The sequence below is a fragment of the Malania oleifera genome, chromosome 5 (assembly GCF_029873635.1).
Source record: "Malania oleifera isolate guangnan ecotype guangnan chromosome 5, ASM2987363v1, whole genome shotgun sequence".
Lineage (NCBI taxonomy): Eukaryota > Viridiplantae > Streptophyta > Magnoliopsida > Santalales > Ximeniaceae > Malania > Malania oleifera.
The window spans coordinates 887,788-912,660 of NC_080421.1; the positions used below are offsets into that span (position 1 = coordinate 887,788).

At 37.7% G+C, this 24,873-nt stretch overlaps 1 protein-coding gene across 6 annotated transcripts; it reads left to right on the top strand.

Annotated features, from left to right (window-relative positions):
* The first annotated feature begins 19,688 nt into the window (after positions 1-19,688).
* Positions 19,689-23,449, top strand: LOC131154967 (probable protein phosphatase 2C 27). Of its 6 annotated transcripts, none has more exons than XM_058107827.1 (5): positions 19,689-19,945; positions 20,520-20,960; positions 21,175-21,369; positions 21,500-21,705; positions 22,687-23,449. In XM_058107827.1, exons 2-5 carry the CDS (start codon positions 20,754-20,756, stop codon positions 23,243-23,245), a joined length of 1,167 nt encoding a protein of 388 aa, XP_057963810.1. In that variant the 5' UTR covers positions 19,689-19,945; positions 20,520-20,753; the 3' UTR covers positions 23,246-23,449. The 6 variants fall into 6 exon arrangements, with proteins under 6 accessions (XP_057963810.1, XP_057963808.1, XP_057963809.1 ...); XM_058107825.1 differs by having other exon boundaries at positions 20,533-20,960; XM_058107826.1 differs by having other exon boundaries at positions 19,723-20,028; positions 20,533-20,960.
* The last annotated feature ends 1,424 nt before the right edge of the window (positions 23,450-24,873 follow it).

Below are 24,873 nucleotides of genomic sequence, written 5' to 3' on the forward strand. Positions count from 1 at the left end.
GCAGGTCATCACAGTGGAGCCCCCTCTCTAAGCGATACCCTACGCTCAGTACAACGATTCAACAATCCTGAACCATCAAGAAAAACAAGAAACAAATTTGGTGTACAAAGACACTCTCAACAAGAGCTGATTAGTACAACAATTAAGCACTAAAATATACTTCAATTCAAAATAACAATTGAAAGAATTTGAAACCTTAGAAGTATATCACCGCGAGCTTTCTTTATAGATTGAAAGAATTCAAAGTAGGCTCAGAATTGTGACAGAGTTTCACAGCAAAACTCAGTAAAGAACTTTAGAGATTGATTGCACAAGAGATCTTTGAGAGTATTGAGAGCAAGAGATCTTGAATGCTGTATTTGCGTGGTGTGTTTGAATCCTTAGCCTTGGGGGGTATTTATAGATGTTTAATCAATATTATTTCATGTTTCCCAAGTGACTTGGAGTGTTTCCCAAGTTTTCATAACGTTTAGAATTCAAAAAATCAAATTTGGAAAGTTCTCGTTATGCTTAAAATTTGAAATCTCGAAGAGTCAGTCGACTAGAAACAATGAGTCAGTTGCTTGGATCCATTTAAAACATAGAGATTTTCAAAGGCAGAACGAGTCAGTCGACTGGGAAAACATGAGTCAGTCGACTGGGTCCTCTCGGGTTGTTTCAAAATCAGTTCAATTATTTGTCAGTCGCCTGAACAAACCAAAAAATGATTTTTCAATTTATTTCCAAATTATTTTTGCTCTTTTGCTTTCCCCAAAATAATTTAAGACTTTTGAAAAGTATTTTCCGGGGTTTGTCAAAACATGGTATCTAAGTCAATGAGTTTCCTAATGAGCTTCAAATTCAATCAAATCATCATTTGAATGAAGTACTTACATAAAGACTCTCTTAAGACTTTAAATCTATCCTGAGCTTGGAGTCTTCATGCTTGTCATTTGCTGAGTCATTCTTGTCTTTGAACTTCAAATCTCTAAACTTTCATTAAGTCCTCTTTGGTATTCATGCTCTCATTTTCTTTGAGCTTTCATATTCCTTTTAATGTAGTCTTGTAATAAGCTTTGAGTTCATTTGAACTTGAGCTTAAAAACCTTATTCTTGAAGTTTCTTCACTTTGCAACAAAACATGTTAAATGACCTTTGATTTGTTATCATCAAAACAAGATTAGTAAGTCATGTTAGGCCAATATATATATATGGTTATGTATGATGGATGTAGCAGCATTGAATTCAAATTTCAATTCAATCCAAAATCCGACAATTCAATTCCAATTTTGCTTCTTCCTTGCCCACTTGTCATTTGCATGCAACATGCATGCATCCATATATTCCCTCCTAGGCTTGCTACATGTAATGCATGTACACCCCTCCCCTACAAAATTACAACTTTATCCCTCCCCAATTGTCTATAAATAGGAGAGTTCTCAATTCATTTTTTCATAAACAATTTCCAAGAGAAAGTGAATGAAAAGTGAGAGAAAGATTTAGTGGTGGAAGAAAAATTTTTATACACTTAAAATTCTCTCTCTCTCTCTCTCTCTCTCTCTCTCTCTCTCTCTCTCTCTCTCTCTCTCCAAACTCATTTTAAAAATTCATCTTTAAACGTGTTAGAGGAATAGATCAGGGTAAATGGGTTGGATAATATCAGTATTTTATTTAATATGCCTTATTTAAATAAAATTACGAGGATTGGATTATATCAATTTTTATTAAGTATACATGATTTAAATTAAAATACGAGAATTGGATTATATCAGCTTTTATTAATAAATATACTTGAGTTAAATTAAGGTACGTAGAATTAATTATACTGATTCTTTTATTAAATATAACTGAGTTTATTGTTTTAAATGAAGTATTTTAATCCACTCGGGTAATTTACAACATTATAATATTCTATTAAATAAATAAATATTAGCATGTCAATCGTGTGGCATGAGCTTATTTTTATAAATGAATAATGATGAGATTTTTATGATGTTATATTTATAACACGTTTTATAATGATGTGATTTTTATAATGTTATTTTACTACACAAAAAATGATGGTATTTTTATGATACTATTTTATTGCATAAATTATAATGGTATGTTTTAAGAACCCTAATGGCTTAGAGATTACGAATGCTCGGTACTATAACTTATGGGTTATAGTTTATAGAGTGCACCTACATTGTTTATAAATTGGTTTTACAGAGCAGTTGATTTCTCCTGAGTGCACACCTCGTTCGGACCATGACTTAATAAGGAAAATCTTACTTATAGATGATGTTACAGTTTGATTTAGTTTGGTCGACCAGCCAATTAAGTCCATTTTTCGAACCGTACAATACAATTATGAGGGTAAACATGACTTACAGTTAACAAGCTAAAAAGAGTTTTTTTTTTAATATATATTTATATATTTATGTGAATAAGGCCACATTTAGTAGGCCTAAATGATAATTTAAAGGAAAAATCATAAAAGAGAGTATGTATATATATATATATATATATATATATATATATATATATATATATATACAATTATTTGGATGAAAATAATTTATAAATGTGTTATAGTTGTTCAAATGCAGTTTTTAACAGTTACAATGTTAAATATTTATTAAATGAATTTTGATACTGTAAAGTTCATCTTAAGCTAGACATTGATAATAATCTTTTCTACTTACTGAACGTCGTCTCACCCCAATTATTATTCCACCTTACAAATAGCTATGCAGGATGTACTATGAATCAGGTATAAAAAGCACTCGGGCAGGATTTGAGAATGCAGTTTAGAATAGATATTTGGCTAGTACTAGTTGAATATGTTTTTATATTTCATAGAATATAAATATTGTTATTGGAGATACCCCTGTAATATACATGTTTAGTACTATGGTATAAAATATTCGAGGTTTCAATTACTTCCATTACTTTATATGTATTGCATCATTTATAGAATATTTATGGAAAATCGCACCTGAGATCCTAACGGGATTGGGGCACAACAAATTATGGTATCAGAGCCCATGTTATAGGTTTTGTAGACTTTAGCGAATAAACTTTTACCAGGATATATGTATAAATCATTATGAGGGTAGGTTAGGATATTTTTAGCATATTATTTTATTAGGCCATAACAATAGAATTATGATTTAAAAATAACTTTGGTCATTTTCTTCAGAATGGACCCCATAGATAACAACGTGGATACTAAAGGAAATGATAATAATATAGGGACTTTCCACGAAGAAGGCGTCAATACTACTGTGGTGCTACGAGAAGTAGCACAGCAAGTCATGGCAAAAAATTATGCAGAGCTCTATGGGACGGAATTGTCCACCCATTGACGAGAGTTGTACAATTGAGCAGTTCAACAACATGAAGCCCCCAACCTTTGAAGAAAATGCTAATCCAATCACTACAAAAAATTGGATCCAAGAAATGGAGGATTTGCTACAAGTCCTTCGCTGCACGAATGAGCATAAAGTGTTATACTCTGCCTTCAAAATAACTGGTAAAGCCAAGCGCTGGTGGAATTCAATGAAACTTCTATTGGAACAAAAGTCAAGACCAACAACCCTTATGTGGGAACGCTTCAAGGAAATATTCTTTGAGCGATATTTCCCCACCTCTACTAGAGATTCCAATGCCAAGAAATTCACAAATTTAATCTAAGGAAACTTGACGTTCAACAATATGCAGCCAAGTTTATCGAATTATCCCGGTTTGCCTTGTACTTAACTCCTTATGAATTAAAGAAAGCCTAGAAGTTCGAGGAAGGCTTAAGCCCAAAAATATATGAACGGGTGGTGGTATTCCAAGTCAAAGACTTCTTTGAATTAGTAGACAAAGCAACCGCTGTTGAGAAAAGTCTACAAAGGATGACAGAAATATTTGACTTGAGAAAGAGGCCCATGCCTCAAAGATTTCACTCTGGTAGAAATTAAGGCCCTTGGAAGAAGAGAAATAATAATTTGGGCTAGAGGCAAACAATGGGGATTTGGACTTATCAAAAAAATCCACAAGGCACCCCTTGTCCTAAATGCAACAAAATGCAATGGGGTGAATGCCATTTTGGATTAAATGTTTGTTATCGATGCGGTAAAGCCGACCACTATGCACAAGACTGTCATACGTCGCATAATAATCCCTCCCATCCTAATCAATACAAGGGAAACAACCAGGCACCCTGAGGCAACTATCAAAAGAACACCGCTCAGGCGCGTGTCTATACTCTCACCCCTGGAGATGCAAAAAATGCTAGTAATGTGGTGACAGGTAATATCCCCATATTATCTATGAAAAAAAAAATAGCAATAGTGTTATTTGATTATGGAGCCACACATTCCTTTATATCTATGACTTATGTTAAAATATGTGGAATTGGGACCCAACTATTAAATGCTGAGTTATTTGTAGAAATATACTTAAGGGTTATCCAATATCAATTATGGAGAGAATGTTACCTACTAATTTAGTAATATTCAATATGCATGGGTTTGATGTAATTCTGATGATGGACTGGCTAGCTTCCAGCTACGCTAGTATAGATTGTTACAATAAAGATGTAGTGTTCAGAATTGTAACGACCCCAAAAATAATATGTGTGTAAGTGCAATCCTAAAAAGAAATTAAAATAAATAAATAATTAATAATAATTAATTTAATAATATAATATAATGATATTATACACACACACACACACACACACATACATAAGTAACCAGCTTTAGGAAAGGAAATGTTAATTTCCAGAGAATCAAATGAAACCCCCCGTGCTCTTACCAAACTCTCTCTCTCTCCTCACCGTCTCTCTTTCTCTCTCTTTAATTTCTCTTCATACCTTGGCTGAATTGAAGAAAGAACACCATATCCGAGTCCTATCTTTGCTCCTGAGCATTTTAACCGGGGTGATTTTGTCATTTGGACGTCGTAGGCACCACTCCAGGGTCAAGGTAAGGGGAATAAATTATGTTAGACATTTTGAAAATTAATTGATTAATTTCAAGCATGAGAATATGAAAATATTGTATATGATTTTCTAACTTATCAGACATATGAAAATAGTGGTTTTGGATTATCATATATTTTTCTGGGCATTTATTATATTATGAAATATTACTTAAAATTTGTGTGGCAGAAATGGTTTTGTTACTGTACAATAAACATGTGGGAATATTTTATGATGAAATGTGATTTATACTGGTTTATGGGAAATTTTGAAAATATGGCAGATATTGTGAAATGATGAAATATGAATTTATATTAGAATATGTGATGACGATTTTATACCAAAATACAAACATGATATTTTTGATACTAAGATATGTGATGACGGTATTATACCGAGAAATGAAATGACAGAAATGACAGTTTTTATACTGAAATGTGGAAATGAGAACTCTAATGGACCAGTGATGTACATGAGAGCACGGTACCATTGCTAGTGAATGAGTTAGTGCAACCACACTACTCGGGGAGAGTGTTGGTATTAGAAGTCGATTGGGCCTATGGAAAGATGTTGACCACCTCTAAGTCCAGACCAAGCCGCGGTAAGCCAATCGTACCACAGGCGCGTATAGTTTGACTTAGCCCGGTAGGCCAGCTATGGTTTAGTCCCACCTTCGGGTCGCACAACCCAGTCAAGTGGGATTATTACATGACGGTGATATAAGAATGTCCACTTAGGTTGGTTCCTCATTACAGACACGATGATTCTACATTAACGAACATGTTGTGTTTCATACACAGAGAAACTTATTGAACACGAGCATTTTTTTTTTATAAAAATATATGATTGAAAATGTGTGTGTGTGTGTGTGTGTGTGTGTGTATGTATATATGGTATTGAGTATAGTTTTCATGATTTCTCAGTTAAATTAATTATCAAATGAATGTGTTATGATACATTAAAACTCATGTTGCAACACACTGACAATAATATATTCCTTTTTACTGAGAGATGTCTCGCCCCATGATTATCCAATATTTTTCAAATGTCTTATGGAGTATAACAGTGATCAGAGTAGCGGAGTGAAGCGTGGGTGGGATAGAAGGTTATATTTAGAATAGATCTTTATTAAATTATACTTTTGATGTATTTAGAATTTTAAGGGTGTTAATTGTGATATTGGAAGTGATATTGTTATATTAGGTAAATTAGTACTCTAGTAATTCGCATTTGAGGTCTTCCGCTGTATGAAAATATTATTACAGGTGGTATCAGAGTAGTGGAATTTTCGGGTCATCACAAGACCTCCTAGAGAGCAAGTGTACAAATTTGTTGGATCTCTTGTGCGCTTTTCACCGCTAATATTATTAGCCATTCAGGTAAAGAGGCTACTTTTGGATAGATGTCAGGGGTGCCTAGCATGTGTGATGGAAGCACCAAAGGAAGAACCAAAGCTTGAGGATATCCCAATAGTAAGGGAATTCTTGGATGTCTTTCCTGAGGACTTACCTAGGTGCCTCTCGATCGCGAAATCTAGCTCTCTATCGACCTACTTCCAGGAACGACACTAATTTCTAAAGCTCCATATAGAGTGGCCCCGACAGAATTGAAAGAACTAAAGGAGCAGTTACAGGAGTTGGTGGACAAAGGGTTCATTAGACCCAATGTGTCACCATGGGGAGCACCAATTTTATTTGTTAAAAAGAAGGACGGGTCGATGAGGATGTGTATTGATTATCGGGAGATAAACAAGGTGACAAATAAGAACAAGTACCCACTACCTCGCATAGACGACTTGTTTGTTCAACTCCAAGGAACACACGTCTTTTCTAAGATTGATCTTCAATCAGGGTGCCATCAATTGAAAATCAAGTCAAAGGATGTTCCAAAGACCGCATTTAGAACTAGATATGGTCATTATGAATTCTTAGTCATGTCATTTGGATTTACTAATGCCCCTGAGGACTTACCTGGGTGCACTCAGGGGGTTTGTAATTTACAATGATGCATCTCGAAAAGGGCTCGAGCACATATTAATGTAATAGGGAAAGATCATTGCATATGTTTCTCAACAACTCAAGGAGTATGAGAAGTATTATCCTACGCACGATTTGGAACTAGCAGTTGTAGTGTTTACACCGAAGATCTGGAAACACTATCTATATGGTGAAAGGTGGGAGATTTTCATAGACCATAAAAGTCTCAAGTACTTCTTCACGCAAAAGGAATTGAACATGAGATAAAGAAAATGGTTAGAATTGATCAAGGACTAAAAATTGCACTATCAACTACCACCCAGGAAAATTTAACGTGGTACAAATACTTTAAGTCAGAAGTCATTGAATGCATCAGTCTCAACAATGGTAACTCAACATCAAATCATAATGGATCTTAAAAGGTTTGGTATTGAAATAGTGGAGGGAAATCATCAGGCTTTTATTGCTAGTCAAGTAATCCAACCAACCTTACCAGAAAAGATTACAGCTACATAGATCAAAGATACAGAGTTGGTAAAGATTATGGATAAGGTACATAGTGGACTGAAGGCGGATTTCAACACCTCAGATGATGGGGTTTTGAGATTCCAAACTAGATTGAGTGTATCCAATGATGGAGATATTAAAAGAACAATTTTGAAAGAAGCTCATCGATCTTTCTATACGATGCATCCGGGAAGCACAAAGATGTATCGAGACTTAAGAGAATTTTTTTGGTGGAATAACATGAAAAGAGAGATTGCACAATTCATAGAACAGTGCCTTACTTGTCAGCAAGTGAAAACTGAGCATTAGAGACCAGTAGGGCCACTACAACCACTCCACATTCCTGAGTGGAAATAGGAGCACATTTTTATGGATTTTGTGACAGGGTTGCCACCAACACTCCATGGGAAAAATGTCATTTGGGTAGTTATTGATCGTTTAACAAAAACTACCCATTTTATTCCAATCAAAGTTAACTACTCTATGAATAAACTTGCAGAGTTATATAATCAGAAGATAGTTAGACTACATGACGTACCAATGTCCATCGTATCGGATCAAGATCCACAATTCACGTATTAGTTCTGGAAAATTTTGCAAAAAGCCTTGGGATCTCAACTTACTTTTAGCATAATATTTAATCCCCAAACTGATGGACAATCAGAAAGGAAAATTCAAATATTGGAGGATATGCTGCGAGCATGTGTGCTGGATTTCAAAGGAATTTGGATTCAATATATGCCTTTGGTTGAGTTCGCCTACAACAACAACTATCAGTCAAGCATAAAGATGACACCTTATGAAGCATTATATGGTCGGAGGTTCCGTTCTTCATTACATTAGGATGAGGTTTGTGAACGACGACTTTTGGGGCTAGAGATTATACAGAGACCTCCAAGAAAATTAAACTCATTCAGGATAGAATAAAAACAGTTTAGAGTCGACAAAAGAATTATGCCGATACCCATCGACGAGAGTTAGAGTTTGAAGTGGGGGATAATATATTTCTAAAGGTTGCTCTAATGAAAGAGATTATGAGGTTTGGAAAGAAAAGAAAGTAAAGCCCCAGGTATATTGGGTCATTTGAGATACGAAAGAGAATTGGTCCAGTTGCTTACAAAATAGTACTACCGCCAGCATTATCCAAAATTCATGATGCATTCCACATTTCAATACTGAAGAAGTACGTTCCAGACCCTTTTCATGTGATAAGTTATGAGTCGTTGAAAGTCAACGATACACTATCGTATGAAGAAGTACCACTCCAGATTCTAGACACAAAGGATCAAGAATTACGTACCAAGAAGATCCCATTGGTAAAAGTGCTCTGACGCGACCATGCTATTAAGGAAGCATCATGAGAACTAGAAGCAAAATACACTAGAAATACCCACACCTTTTTGAAGATAGGAGGATAAATTTAAAGCGCAACATATTATAAGGTACTTATTTTAATTAAGAATTTTATTTAGTAAATTTCAAGGATGAAATTGTTATAAGGGGGAGATGATGTAATAACCAAATAATAATAATAATAATAATAATAATAATAATAATAAATAAGTAATATTATAATATATATTGATGGATATGTTGTCATGCCCCGAACCCAAAAATGGGACCCAAAGGTAAAAATGTAAACCAACCAATCCCTGTACTATTCAAAACATCCAAAGATACAGGACAATGGATGAGGGTCCGACCCCGTGGGGTTCCCAGGCACCTTATACACATCCAAACATAGCATAACATACGCAGCGGAATAAGGTCTTACTGTATACATACAGTACCATACCAGAGTTTATACAAGAGCATAAACAGACTCTATCATACAACGTACAACTGGGTGCCCAACACATTCCAAAATGGCAACTCATCAAAACATAGTCCTAGCACTTACCCAAGTGCTAACCTCAGTACACCGGCCACTACGCTCTCGACACCAGGACACTAGTTCCGGTTACTTGAAGGACCTGTAAAAATGTACGTACAGTATGGGTGAGATGCCTATCAATAAGGAAGAACACAGGTTATATTGGTGTATGGCATTTGAGTATTATCATGATGCAGCATACACACAGTTAAATGCAGTCCAATACTAATTTCACAACAGTGCATACAAGCACACACACACATGATTAGCAATCCCAAACTCCAAGGCCCCTAAACAGCGAACCGAGTTCCAAAACCTACAATCAATAGTACAGAATATACTCACAAGACTGTTCCCTACAAAACTACCAGATTAGAATTAAAAACCGAGCCTTACCTCGATTTTATGCCAAAACCCAAAAAATCTCCGAAACGGGATTCCGATCCGTAAAACTTGTAGAGAATCCTTCCACAATCTTTGTGGTAACTTCATATTTACGATTCTTGCGACAAACGGCAAAGAAATCTAGAGAGATAGAGAGTAGGGAGAGTTCTAGAGAGAGAGAGAGAGAGAGAAGATATTTGAGTTTCTTAGCTTAGAAGTAATGAAAACTTCTATTTATAGCCCTTTGACCCGACCACTTCTCGTCGACGAATTGCATCCTCGTCGACGAGGCTCTATAGTCTTCTCGTCAACGAGACCAAAACCTTGTCAACGAGTCTAGGATCTCCTGTTTTTCGAAACCCCTCGGCTTCTCCTCATCGACGAGCCTCTAAACTTTGTTAACGAGAGATACAATGCCTTCGTCGATGAACTCTAGCTTCGTCAATGAAGCTTGTTCAAATTATAATTTTATCTCTCTCTTAATTATTTAAACCCATATATCACGGTTCGGGTTCTTACAACCTCCCCTCCTCACAAAAATTTCGTCCTCGAAATTTGCCATCTCTCGTTCGCAAACTCATTCATACAGTCGAACACATATACACAACTCGAAAAAGAAATTGGCGACTACTACAGCGCAGCCCCATCATACACATACATACCCTCACTTATGGCGGAGGAATACCGTGGTTCATATACAACCGTCTCAAGAGTTCACAATACACATACACACTCCTGACGACTAACCACCTATCCCAACCCAAAGTAGGCTAACATACAAGTGCTTAAAATAACTGCGGATACTTCTGGCGTATTTCCGTTTCCAGTTCCCAAGAAGCTTCCTCAACCTCGTGGTTCCGCCACAATACCTTCACTAACGGTATGTCTTTAATACGAAGCTTCTGAACTTTACGGTCCAAAACCTGAACAAGTATCTCCTCATACACTAAAGTATCCCCCATTTCCAACTTATCATAGTTGATAACATATGAAGGATCCAACACATACCTCCTCAACATGGATACGTGAAACGCATCGTGGACCCTCGAGAGTGCTGGGGGTAGTACAATCCTATAGGCTACCGAACCCACTCGCTCTAGAACCTCGAATGGTCCGATATACCTTGGGCTCAGCTTGCCCTTCCTTCCAAATCTCATCACCCCTTTCATCAGAGCGATACGAAGAAATACCTTACCCCCCACCTCGAACTCTAACTCACGGTGGCAAACATTTGCGTAACTCTTCTGCCGACTCTGAGCCGATCTAATCCTCTCCCAGATCAAACCCACCTTCTCAGACGCCTACTGCACAAGTTTAGGTCCTAATACCTGACGTTCACCAACCTCATCCCAACATAAAGGAGATCGACACCTCTGACTATACAAAGCCTCGAACGGTGCCATCCCGATACTAGCATAGAAGCTATTATTATAAGCGAACTCCACTAGTGGCATAAACTGTATCCAGCTACCACCAAAGTCCAACACACAAGCTCGCAACATATCTTCCAAGATCTGTATCATCCTCTTCGACTGTCCATCGGTCTAAGGATGAAACGCTGTACTGAAAGTAAGCTCCGTCCCCAGTGCCTCCTACAAACTCATCCAGAATCGAGAAGTAAATCTCGGGTCTCAATCTGACACAATGGATACCGGTACTTTGTGCATTCTCACAACCTCATGCATGTACATATCAGCTAGCCTACTCAAAGGATAGCCAACCTTCATCAGTATAAAATGAGCAGATTTCGTCAATCTATCCATGATCGCCCAAATAGCATTCTGCCCGTGAAGTGCTGGCAGCAATCCGGTCACAAAATCCATGGAAATAAACTCCTATTTCCACACCGAAATAGGCAAAGGCTACAACGGCCCTACCGATCTCTTATGTTTAACTTTCACCTGCTGACACGTCAGACACTGCTCTACGAATTGAGCAATCTGTCTCTTCATACCAGACCACCAGAAGGTCTCACGCAAGGCCCGATACATCTTTGTACTACCAAGATGTACCGTATACAAAGAATGATGTGCTTCCTTCAGAATCGTCCTTCTGATCTCATCATCGTTTAGAACACACAGCCTGGTCCCAAACTCAACACACCTCCTTTAGAGATGTTAAATTTTGTAGCTAGTCCCTATTGTACCTTTTCCACAATCTCAGCTAACTCTGCATCACTAGCCTGCGCAGCTTTTATATGCTCAAACAAAGTTGGCTGGATTACCAAGCTAGCAATGAAAACCTGATGATCACCATACACCAACTCTATTCCTGAACTCTCCAGATCTTGTCAGATGTGATGCTGAGCTACAACTACAGATATAGTCGCAGATCCTGACTTCCGACTCAACGCATCGGCTACCACATTAGCCTTCCCCGAGTGATAACTAATCGTGCAATCATAGTCCTTAATCAACTCTAGCCATCACCTCTGCCTCATGTTCAACTCCTTCTGCGTGAAGAAATACCTAAGGCTTTTGTGGTCAGTGAAGATCTCACATTACACACCATACAAGTAGTGTCGCCAAATCTTCAGTGCATATACAACAGCAGCCAACTTTAGATCATGCAAAAGGTAATTCTTATCATATTCTTTTAGTTGCCGAGAAGCATACGCTATTACCTTACCCTACTACATAAGCACACATCATGGACCTTTCAGAGACACGTCGCTATAAATCATAAACCCACCATCTCCCGAAGGAATGGTCAACACTGGAGCAGTAACCAGCCGGTGCTTCAACTCTTGAAAGCACTGCTCGTAATCACTTATTCACTCAAACTGCACTCCCTTCCTGGTCAATCGAGTCAAAGGCCCAGACAGTTTAGAAAACCCCTTTACGAACCGACTATAATAACCCACCAGTCCTAGAAAACTCCGAACCTCCTGCACATTCTTCGGCCTCACCCAGTTGACCACAACTTCAATATTGCTAGGATCAACTGAGATACCATCAACAGTCACCACATGGCCTAAGAACGCAATCTAACTTAACCAGAATTCAAACTTCTTCAGTTTAGCATACAGCTTCTTCTCCCGCAACATCTTTAATTCTAACCTCAAATGGTCCTCATGCTTTTCCAAACTCCTCAAGTATACCTAAATGTCATCAATGAATACCACTACAAACCGATCCAAGTACTCATGGAAAACCCTGTTCATCAAATCCATGAACACCGTCGGAGCATTTGTCAACCCAAAAGGCATGACCAAAAACTCGTAGTGGCCATATCTAGTTCGGAAAACTGTCTTCACTACATCCTTAGCTCTAACCCTCACCTGATGATACCCTGATTGCAAGTCGATCTTCAAAAAGACTCGCGTCCCCTACAACTGGTCAAAGATATCATCTATATGAGGTAAAGGATAGCGATTCTTCACAGTCACCTTGTTAATCTCATGGTAATCAATGCACATCCGCATCGACCCATCCTTTTTCTTCACAAACAATACTGGAGTTCCCTAGGGAAAAACACTAGGTTGAATGAAACCCCTGTCCTGTAATTCTTGTAACTGCTCCTTCAACTCTCGAAGTTCTACTGGAGCCATCCGGTACGGAGCTTTAGAGATCAGCACCTTGCCAGGCAGCAATTCTATCGCAAACTCCACCTCACGATCTGAAGGTAAACTAGGTAAATCATCTAGAAACACATCCAGGAACTCGCTGACTACCCGAATGTCCTCAAGCCTCAACTCATCCCACGAAGGTTCCTGCACACAAGCTAGGTACCCCTGACACCCGTCCAGGAGTAGCCTCCTCGCCTACAATGCTGATAGAATCTGTGGCACCGGACACACACATGATCCCACAAATTCATACTCTTGCTCCCCAGGAAGTCTGAACACTACTACCTTCTTACGACAGTCGATCACAGCATAACCGGAGAACAACCAATCCATCCCCAGAATGATATCGAACCCCAACATGTCATATACTACAAGATTCCCCGGTAGCAGTTTCCCCTGGATTACCACTGGGCAGTCTTCCAACATCCTTCTACAGAATGATACACTCCCAAATGGCATAGTAACAGATAACACCTCGTTCATGTCTTGGGTCTCAACCCCCCACCGTCCAACAAAATTCCCAGATACAAAAGAATGGGTTGCACTCGAATAAAACAAAATAGAAGCTTCATTTGAAAGTAAAAATAAGGTACCTGTCACCACGTTCCCTGCATGCTCAGCATCTGCTAGAGTAAAAGAGTATACTCTAGCCGGAGCTGTATTCATCTGAACAGTTCCCTGAGGTATTGCTTGCTCCCTCGGTTCATACTGGATATAGGCACATCACACTTCGGTGCACGACAATCACAAAACATGTGACCTGATTGGCCACAGTTGTAACAGTTACCCCCAAATGACCGGCACTCACCCTCGTGCCATTTGTGGCATCTAGTACAACGTCCACTTGTCTGGCTTATCTGAGAATCCTGGCACTCGGTATTTTTGCGATAACCCGAGCCCTTGTTCCTCTTCTTCCACGATCCCTGACAAGATCCTATTTGAGAACTAGAAGGTACTGTCCTGTTCCTCGATTTCTGATCCACCTCGCCCTCTCGGATATCGGTCTCAATCACTGTGGCTTTATCTACCAACATCGAGAACTTGCGGATCTGAAGCATACCCACTAGTCTACGGATATCCTTCCTCATGCCCTTCTCGAACCTACGAGTCTTCTCATACTCGCTCGAGATCAAACACGGCACAAATCAGGAGAGCTCTATGTACCGAGTCACATATCCCTGCACCGTCAAACTCCCCTGAGTCAGAGTTGAAAACTCATCCACCTTCGCATCACGTATAGAAGTCGGGAAGTATCTGTAGAAGAATACCTCCTTGAAACGGCTCCATGTCATCTCCTCAGGACTGGCTCTCTGCTTCTCCAACAGACACACCGCAGTCCACCATTAACCCGCCTCCCCAGATAGTTGGAAGGTAGCATAAAGGACTCACTACCTATTCGTGCAGTGCAGGACCTCCAAGATCCTCTCAGTCTTCTCCACCCAGTTCTCTACTATTGTTGGGTCAGGTCCTCCAGAGAACGTCGGAGGATGAATGCGTGTGAACCTTTCAATGGTGCACCCTGCAACAATAGGAGAGCGCTCGCATCTCCTCACACTCCGCTCGATCTCCCGTAACACCTGCCTCGTCAAACCTCAAGGCACAGAAGGAGACTCATTACTCACAGTCTCCTTGGAACCACTTCTTAGGCCATTATCCTTGGGTTCCATTCTGCAGCACAATAGGAATCTATCAATATCCCTACAACACATACAGTTAACACAATGATCTATACTAATCGTGTTAACGATTCCCTGCTAGGTCCAGGTCTGTCCTATCACACCGACACGAAAGTCATAAATGATCTACCCTGCTTTTACTGGAATCGTCATCTCAGGAAAAATGCGGAATACCGTCGATAAATCCTAGTCTAGCAACGGAACAACCCTCAACCAACTCTACCCATATCCAACATCATATACTCTGGTATGTACTCACAGCTAAGCGTAACCAAGTCTACAAGACCTAACAACCTGGTTGGCTCTGATACCAAGCTGTCACGTCCCGAACTCGGAAATGGGACCCATGGGTGAAAATGTAAACCAACCAGTCCCTGTACTATACAAAACATCCAAAGATACAGGACAATGGATGAGGGTCCGACCCCGTGGGGTTTCCAGGCACCCTATACACATCCAAACATAACATAACATACATAGCAGAATAAGGTCTTACTATATACATACAGTACCATACCAGAGTCTATACAAGAGTAGAAACAGACTCTATCTTACAATGTACAACTGGGTGCCCAACACATCCCAGAATGACAACCCATCAAAACACAGTCCTAACACTTACCTAAGCGCTAACCGCAGTACACTGGCCACTATGCTCCCGACACCAGGATGCTAGTTCCGATTACTCGAAGGACCTGTAAAAATGTATGTACAATAGGGGTGAGACACCTCTCAGTAAGGAAGAACACAGGTTATATTAGTGTGTGGCATTTGAGTGTTATCATAATGCAACATACAAGCAGTTATATGCAGTCTAGTACTAATTTCACAACAGTGCATACAAGCACACACACACACATGATCAGCAATCCCGAACTCCAAGGCCCCTAAAAAGTGAACCAAGTTCCAAAACCTACAATCAAAAGTACATAATATACTCACAATACTGTTCCCTACAAAACTACCGGATCAGAATTAAAAATCAATCCTTACCTCGATTTTACGCCAAAACCCAAAAAATCTTCGAAACAGGATTTCGATCTATAGAACTTGTAGAGAATCCTTCCACGATCTTCGTGGTAACTTTAGATTTACGATTCTCGTGATGAACGACGAAGAAATCTAGAGAGACAGAGAGTAGGGAGATTCTAGAGAGAGAGAGAGAAGATATTTGAGTTTCTTAGCTTGGAAGTAATGAAAACTTCTATTTATAACCCTTTGACCCGGCCACTTCTCGTCAACGAATTGCATCCTCGTCGACGAGGCTCGATAGTCTTCTCGTCGACGAGACTAAGACCTCATCGACGAGTCTGGGATCTCCGATTTTTCGAAACTCCTCGACTTCTCCTCGTCGACGAGCCTCTGAACTTCGTCGACGAGAGATACAAGGCCTTCGTCGACGAACTCTAGCTTCATCGATGAAGCTGTTCAAATTCTAATTCAATCCCTCTCTTAATTATTTAAACCTATATATCACGGTTCGGGTTCTTACATATGTATGGTGGATGTCAACAGCATTGAATTGAAATTTAAATTCAATCCAAAATCTAATAGCCAATTTTGCTTCTTCCCCGCCACTTGTCATTTACATACATGCATCCACATGTCCCCTCCATGGCTTGTTGCATGTAATGCATGTACACCTCTCCCCTGCAAAATTACAGCTTTATCCCTCTCTAATTGTCTATAAATAGGAGAGTTCTCAATTCATTTTTTCATAAACAATTTACAAGAGGAAGTGAATGAAAAGTGAGAAAAATATTTAGTGGTGGAAGGAAAATTTTTATATACTTAAAAATTCTCACTCTCTCACTCTTTCCAAACTCATTTTAAAAATTCATCTTTAAACGTGTGAGAGGAATAGATCAGGGTAGTGGGTTGGATTATGTCAGTCTTTTATTTAATATACCCAATTTAAATTAAAGTACGAGGATTAGATTATATCAATTTTTACTAAGTATACCTAATTTAAATTAAAATACGGGGGTTAATTATATCAGCTTTTATTAAATATACCTATTTTAAATTAAAGTACGTGGATTTAATTATATTGGTTTTTTTATTAAATATAACAGAGTTTATTATTTTAAATAAGTATTTTAATCCACTCAGACAATTTACAACATTATAAAATTCTATTAAATAAATAAATATTAGCATGCAAACCGTGTGCATGAACTTATTTTTATAAATAAATAATGATGAAATTTTTATGATATTATATTTATTACATGTTTTATAATGATGATATTTTTATAATACTATTTTATTACACGAAAAATTATGATATTTTTATGATACTATTTTATTGCATAAATTATAATGGTATGTTTTAAGAATCTTGATGGCTCAGAGATTACGAATGCTTGGTACCATAGCTTATAGGTTACAATTTATAGAGTGGTTTTACAGAGCAGTAGATTTCTTCTGAGTGCACACATGGTTCGATTAGGACTTAATAAGAAAAATCTCACTTACAGATGATGTTACAGTTTGATTTAGTTTGGTCTACCAACTAGTTAAGTCCAGTCTTCGGACTGCACAATCCAATCACAGGGGTAAACATGATTTACAGTTAACAGGCCAAAAGGAATTTTTTTATACATATTTATGTATTTATGTGAATAGAACCACATTTAGTAGGCCTAAATGATAATTTGAAGGAAAAACATAAAGGAAAGTATGCATATATATATATATATATATATATATATATATATTTATACGGTTATTTGGATGAAATAATTTATAAATGTATAGCAGTTGTTCAAATGCAGTTTTTAACAGTTATAATATTAAATATTAATTATTAAATGAATTTTGAAACAATAAACCACATCTTAAGCTATACACTGATAATAATTTTTCCTACTTACTGAGCGTTGTCTCACCCCAATTATTATTCCACCTTACAAATAGTTGTGCCAGATGTACTGGGAATCAGGCATAGAAAACACCTGGGCGGGATTTAAAAATGCAGTTTAGAATAGATATTTGGATAGTACTAATTGAATATGTTTTTATATTTCACATAATGTAAATATCGTTATTAGAGATACCCCTGTAATATAGTTATTTAATACTCTAGTATAAAATATTTGAAGTTTCAATTACTTTCACTGCTTTATATTTATTGCATCATTTATAGAATATTTATGAAAAATCAACACCTTAGATCCTATCGGGTTTGGGGCGTGACACATTTAGTACTTGGATGTTTTGGCAAATAGGTCTATGGCTTTTAGTACTTGGATGTTTTGCCAAATAGGTCTACTCGAGCATTAATCCTAGACTATTTTGCCAAGTTGACCTATTTAACCTTTTGGTCCTGGTCATTTTTTTTAAAGATTTTTTTCCAAGTTGGCCAATTTAACCTTTTATACTTGTCCACTTTGCCAAATCAAATAAGCATTTTATTCTTAACTATTCTACCAAGTGGGCTCATTTAATAGTTTGTTCCTAGCTAATCTAACATAGAATGTTTAAATTTCCCAAAAAATGCTAATAGAATGAAATATCTCTGAGTGATCCTATTTAACCTTTTATTTCTAACCAAAAGGTAGAATGTTTATAGAATGTAACTAAAATTTTAAGATTAATTTCAAAGTGAACCTATTAAACATTTTGTTCCCATCCTATTAACATGATAAAATATCCTATATTGGCAACTGCAGTGTTTTCAAATCTCAATTTTACTAATAAAAGGTCTACTTCTATGTTAAAATGTTTGACTATTAAATGCATCCATAGTTTTATCTTTTCATCAAGTTGAAAATAAAATAAAATATGATATTTCTATGAGTTTGATGATCGAAAAATATAATACAACCTTGCCTTCATAATTGGAAAGGATGTCTGCATAAATAAAAAGGTTACCCTGGTTTGAATATAATACCATTAGAAAATTAAGTCTCATTTAATGGTTAAAAAATATCTAATCAACTTTGAATCATTTAAAAGGTAAAAATTATTAATATGTGCGATCTTGTACACATATTTGTTTGAATGAAGTACCAAATGTTGTTTTAAATTTGTATTTTAAAAAGAAAACTTTAGTTGTTAAGAAAAAGATGCTAGGATGTGACCATATTTTTCACTAATTTAGTTTTTTTTTTTAAGGAAATTGGGCCATTCAAATTCAAAATTCATTTGTTAACATGAGCATAGTAAGGTGAATGTATTTAAAAAAAATAATTTTGTCTAATACTTTTAAGACTTGCGCCCAATAAATATATTTCAAAATAACGTCATTTTCCACGAATCTGTAAGCTAAATGTTATATGTGACAAGAAAACAATGAACGAAACACTGGGAAATACTGAAATTGTGATTCTCAATATTTTTCTACCCATCATGCATCAATGTCATTTATTTTAAGAGCCCTAAAAAAGATTGATGGAACCCAACAAGTTTCATAGAGTGATACATTTAAGTCGAATTGAGTCCAATTTAACTTGATTTGAAAATTTTGAACTCGAAACGTGGGCTGAAGTCAATTGTTTTCATAAGTATTAAACTCAAATTCGATTTGATTATAAATTCATAAAATTTGACCTATAAATTTATATTAAATACATATATAAATGTAAAATATATTTATAAATTATATATTATCAAATTAAAAAATTTGACTTAAAATTTGATTTGATTACTATTATTGAATTCAAAATTAACTTATTGACTTTGAGCAACTTGGGAGAAACTTGACATAGGTTCCTAACCCCACACCAGACCCGACCATTAAACCTCCACGCAAGCCAGTCCCTTTATTGAATTTACGGCGTCATCATCCGGTAAGAAATTGGATGCTCCACTCACGAGTTGACGCGTGCCGGTACGACACCTATGCACAGCTTCCAAGGCCACTGCCAGACCTGGGATCACCGGTCAACGGCAAGTTCTCGTCGTCTTCGTTGGGCTGCAGCGTGTACGCATACACAAGTCCACGCGGCTCTGCCCATCACAGCTCAATTCCCATATTTTTCATTTCTTCTACTGTTTTAGCTTCAGAGTTTATTCAATTTCAAGGTATGTGCGTGTCCCTCTCCCTTTACTTTCATTTCTGAGAGATCTTTCTTTCTAGGGTTACCTTCCAACACCTTACCAGCAAAGTACGGCAAGTATAATATCAATATTCAATACCCACCACCGACCCTTTTGAATTTATCTTCTCTACGTTTATGTTTTTACTTTTCGTATTCTAATTTCTGGCAGTTCGAAGCTAATTTGGGTTTTTGACCTACCCCTGGTTGGATAGTGTTTGAGGGGTTTCTTTAGTTGAAGGTCCATAACCTGAATTTGTGAATCTAATTGTTCTATTTTTTAAATATATATTCCGTTTGATGAAGTCTTACGATTATTGACCTCCGGTTTTTTGGAATTGATTGTTTCGATGGTTGTTGTGTAGTCTGTGTTTAGAAATACTTGATTTTTACTGGCGGTTTTATTTTGTTGGGTGCGATTGTATTGAAGGATATGCACTTAGTTGTTGGTGATAGTTGTAAAGTTTTTTGGGTGGTTTGACATTTCTTAGCTTGGATTTCATTTTGGAGATTTTGGAATTTTTGGATAATTAAATATTGAGTTATGGGTTTCATGCTAGTTTGTCCATCCAGGTATTTTATTCCAAATATCTGAAGGATGTCCCAACCCAAACCTTCTTGGAAAAGGATCATGCACGGATTTGGATTTTCGTGACACCAGAGGATCTTTGCAGCAAAAAAAAAAAAAAAAAGCTTTGGTGTGCTTTGATCAGCCTGAATCAGAATACTGGTGCTTTAGGAAATTTTAATTGGAGTGTCAGATTTGTATTAGGGAGCGTGTTCATGTTCTAAAAATGAAAACGGCTGGAGAGACCAATTATACTCCTCTATTTAATGTTTTAGAAGGCAACTACAGGAAGAAAAATGAAACGGTCTCAAACAACAAGAATTCCGAGACTTTGGAAAGTTTAAAACATGTAAAAATTAGCAAACCTCCAAGGCATCGCTCTGGGATACAGCATTGCGTGAGCTCCACTCGGTTGGCCTCTGCTGCTGAATTGGTGAGAAAATCTATATATATACCTTAAAAACAATTGCAAATGTGTTTGTCATTGGATATCTTGGCTCCAATTCCTGATATGACAATGCCCAATATCCGTTGTTAAATCTAAATGTGTTCCGCCCCTTTTTAGTTCCCTTATTATTGAATGTCGATTCCCCTTATGTTGGAGTTTAAACGCATCTAATTTTGCATGTTGACTTTTTTCTGAGCAGGAATTGGATATTGGATTTCTTAGCATAAAGACACCAACCATTGAAAATTCGGTATTTGAGCCTGTTTTTCGTTCAGGAAGCTGCTCTGAGATTGGACCAAAACCTTATATGGAGGACGAACATATCTGTGTAGATGATCTTCTTGAACATCTAGGTGTAACTGCAAACTTCTCTTCTCCTGGAGCTTTCTATGGGGTCCGTTACTTATTTGCTGTGACTATTGATAAGTGCAAATACAGATAGGGTGTAGTTCAATTATATTATTGTAGATAGGTGGTGCTTCAAACAATTGAATGTAATGTTGGTAAATGATCTTCTATTGCAGGTTTTTGATGGCCATGGTGGTACTGATGCTGCTTTATTCATCAGAGAGAACATTCTTAGGTTTATAGTTGAGGACTCTCATTTCCCGATGTGTGTAAAGATGGCTACTAAGAGTGCTTTTCTGAAAGCTGACCATGCCTTTGCTAATTCTGTTTGTCTTGATAGTTCCTCTGGCACCACAGTGCTAACTGCCCTTATGTTTGGAAGGTATACTTAAGCAAATGCAGCCTTTTATATATATATAGAAAATCTCTTTCCCCCCCTCTGTTTTAGTTTGGACATTGGAAATTCATTATTCTGACTTAATTTAGATTTGTCCACATCACTTAAGTGGGAGTGTATTGGACCAAAGAAGAGAGGGTTGGGGTGGGTATAGGGATTGATTGAGTATGAAATGAATTGGATATCCTGACATTAAATTGTTGAGATAGTTCTCCTTGCACTCTTGGTGGTCTCAGAGCTCACCACTGATCCTTCCGAATTGAAATCCTTTCTCAATCACCTCAAAGAATTCCTTTCGTTTGGACTGAAGACATGTGGAAGCATTTCCCCCCACATGTCCTTTAGAATCAATGCACTAGCATGGTCTTATCGCTTAGTGTTGCCACGCTCACCCACCACATTGGCTTTACATGCGAAACTTGCCACTTGGAAATATTATTCTTTCTTTTAACATAAGATTTCTACTGGATGAAATGCTCAATTGTTAGATTGATGATTATTTTCATCTTTCCTATATTTTTTTTCTTAATTGATATTTGTGTCTTTCTCTGTGTTATATGTCTCTTTGTGGTTAAGGTCACTTACCTTGAAAGAGAGTCTCTCTTTCAGTAAGGGTCAAGAACTCATTGATTGAAAGGTTGTATTTGGGATCGAGTATCCTACGTGCATCGTGTGCTTATAAGGCATGTGTAATTGGATTGTCAGTAGTGGAAAGCCCAAGAGAATTCTTGGAGAGTGAACATAGGTGAAGGTATGATTGAACCGCTATAAATACACTAGTCACTCGTTTTCTTGCTCTATTTGGTTTTTGTGTTGAATTCTATGTGATTGTGCGTCACATAGTTTAATATAATTAGTTGCATATATAGCATTTGAAAATTTAAACACTCACTTCATCTCCCCCCTCTCACCCCCCCCCCCCCTATGGGCGCATTGGGGCCAACAACACATCTCCTCCTCTTTCAGGACAATGATTATTGCCAATGCTGGGGATTGTAGAGCTGTGTTGGGAAAACGAGGTAGAGCAATTGAGCTGTCTAAAGACCACAAGCCGAATTGCCCCTCTGAAAGATTGCGAATCGAGAGACTGGGGGGAGTTGTGTACGATGGCTACCTTAATGGCCAACTGTCAGTGGCACGTGCCCTTGGAGACTGGCACATGAAGGGCCCAAAAGCCTCCTCCTGCCCCTTAAGTGCAGAGCCAGAGCTGCTGGAAATGGTCCTGACTGAGGAAGATGAGTTCCTGATAATGGGCTGCGATGGCCTTTGGGATGTGATGAGCAGCCAGTGTGCAGTTACAATTGTAAGGAAAGAGTTGATGCTGCACAATGATCCCGAGAGATGCTCGCGAGAACTAGTCAGTGAGGCTCTTAAGCGCAACACCTGTGATAATCTGACCGTTGTGGTTGTCTGCTTTTCCCCAGACCCACCCCCTCGCATGGAGATCCCAAAATTTAAACTTAAAAGGAGCATATCTGCAGAAGGTCTGAACCTCCTTCAGGAGGTCTTGGAAAGCAATGTGTGATAAATTGGGATTGGATGGTCGATGGCTTGTGTAGGAGAATTCTAGCATGTTTAGTATTTTCAAAGAGTTGATGGTACTAGTGATGAGTTTGTAAAGTGTGGCTGTATATTCCAAGATCAAATTATTTGGGTGTATCATTTTCTGTTGTCCTGAACCCAAAGCCCTGTAACATATTTATTTATTTATTTATTTATTTTTGTGCGAGGTCCTTGCCTAGCTCTAGCTGGTTTGTATTGAAATCAAAGGCGTATTACTGTCCAGTCAATACAGGCGCTGAACAGCCTGGTGAAAAATTATATTGAGGAACCTACCCTTGCTTGGGGTAATTTATAGCTTCACAGTTTTATGTAAATATGGCTGTCCCCAAGCACACTGCAAGGGTTACAAACTTACAAGAAGAGATGCCCTGCTTAGTGTTTCAATACGGTGATGCCAAAGCATCTGCTTGATCGATAATTGTTTGCCAAAAACTGGACAGAAATACGAAATTCTAAATCCAAGAAAAAATTCATGTCAAATGATCTGTTGAGGAGAAACATAGGATGGAGACGTTCTTTGATTCCAAGGTGATGATCCTCAATTTAACATATTATCTCCACCAATAAAATAAATCAAGCAATTCACACAGCCACCCTTGTGTGTCTATGTTCAAAGAAGAAATTGAGTACCATTTATTTTTGGTGTTCACCAATGTGTATCAAACCTACTTATGGGCTCCTTTGATCCTAACAAATGGTATCAGAGCCAACGGTTCGTAACTCTGAGTGTGCGACATCGTGAAAAGTTCACACGTGAAGCTAATTCTCCTGACGTGCTAACAGTTGAAGGACCAAATATGTGACCAAGGTCAATAAAGATCATCTAAGCTGGTGATGGATTTGAATAGGGTCAAAACGTGAGAGGTAGGATTGATTCGGAGGCATGTGTAATGCAATCTAACGCGCGTAAGGCACCAGTGGTAAGGTCCACTTGAACAACTGTTGGAGAATTGGACTTACTCTCATAAGGGAGACGATTTACGTTCAAAGGGGAGCAGTTAAAACTCATAAGTGAGGAAAAGATTATTGAGAATTCCACTTGTGAATTTGTCCCACATTGAAAAAATTGAGTGGATGATGGGTGCTTATATACATGGTTGGGTTCAAGACCCAATAGACTTATGTTTTTGGGTCAAGTTGGTGTTCATCCATGTGTATCAAACCCACCCATAAGCTCCTCCGATCCTAACATTTTCCGTGATTGATTTTTTCCCCTTCTATTTGTTTGGAGAGAAAGGGAGTGGGAGCTTAGCTTAGAACCAAAACAAGCAGGTGGGAGTTACTCTCTAGAATGCAAGTGGGAACTCACCTTTACGCTAATCTGTTCAAATTATATCGAACGTAGTTCAAAATGATTTAGTAAGGAAATCAGAATAATCCCATCCCTCATCTTTTTTAACCTTTAAAAAAATTACACCATAAATCTTTTAGGCATCCCTAAATTGCACCAAACTCTTTGAACTTTTAACCGTGGCATTTAGTTCTTTAAAATTTTAATTTTAATTTTGTGAAATTACTAAATAAAGGCTTGTACAAACCTCTATTGTGAAATCATGCCCTAAGATTATGCGCGCACAATAAAATAAATAG

Bases quoted from the DNA above. Each gene is read 5' to 3' on its own strand.
- LOC131154967 (XM_058107827.1), top strand. From the start codon at position 20,754: ATGAAAACGGCTGGAGAGACCAATTATACTCCTCTATTTAATGTTTTA. The intron at 21,370-21,499 runs GTCCGTTACTTA...CTTCTATTGCAG, and splicing joins CTCCTGGAGCTTTCTATGGG to GTTTTTGATGGCCATGGTGG. The intron at 21,706-22,686 runs GTATACTTAAGC...CTCCTCTTTCAG, and splicing joins ACTGCCCTTATGTTTGGAAG to GACAATGATTATTGCCAATG.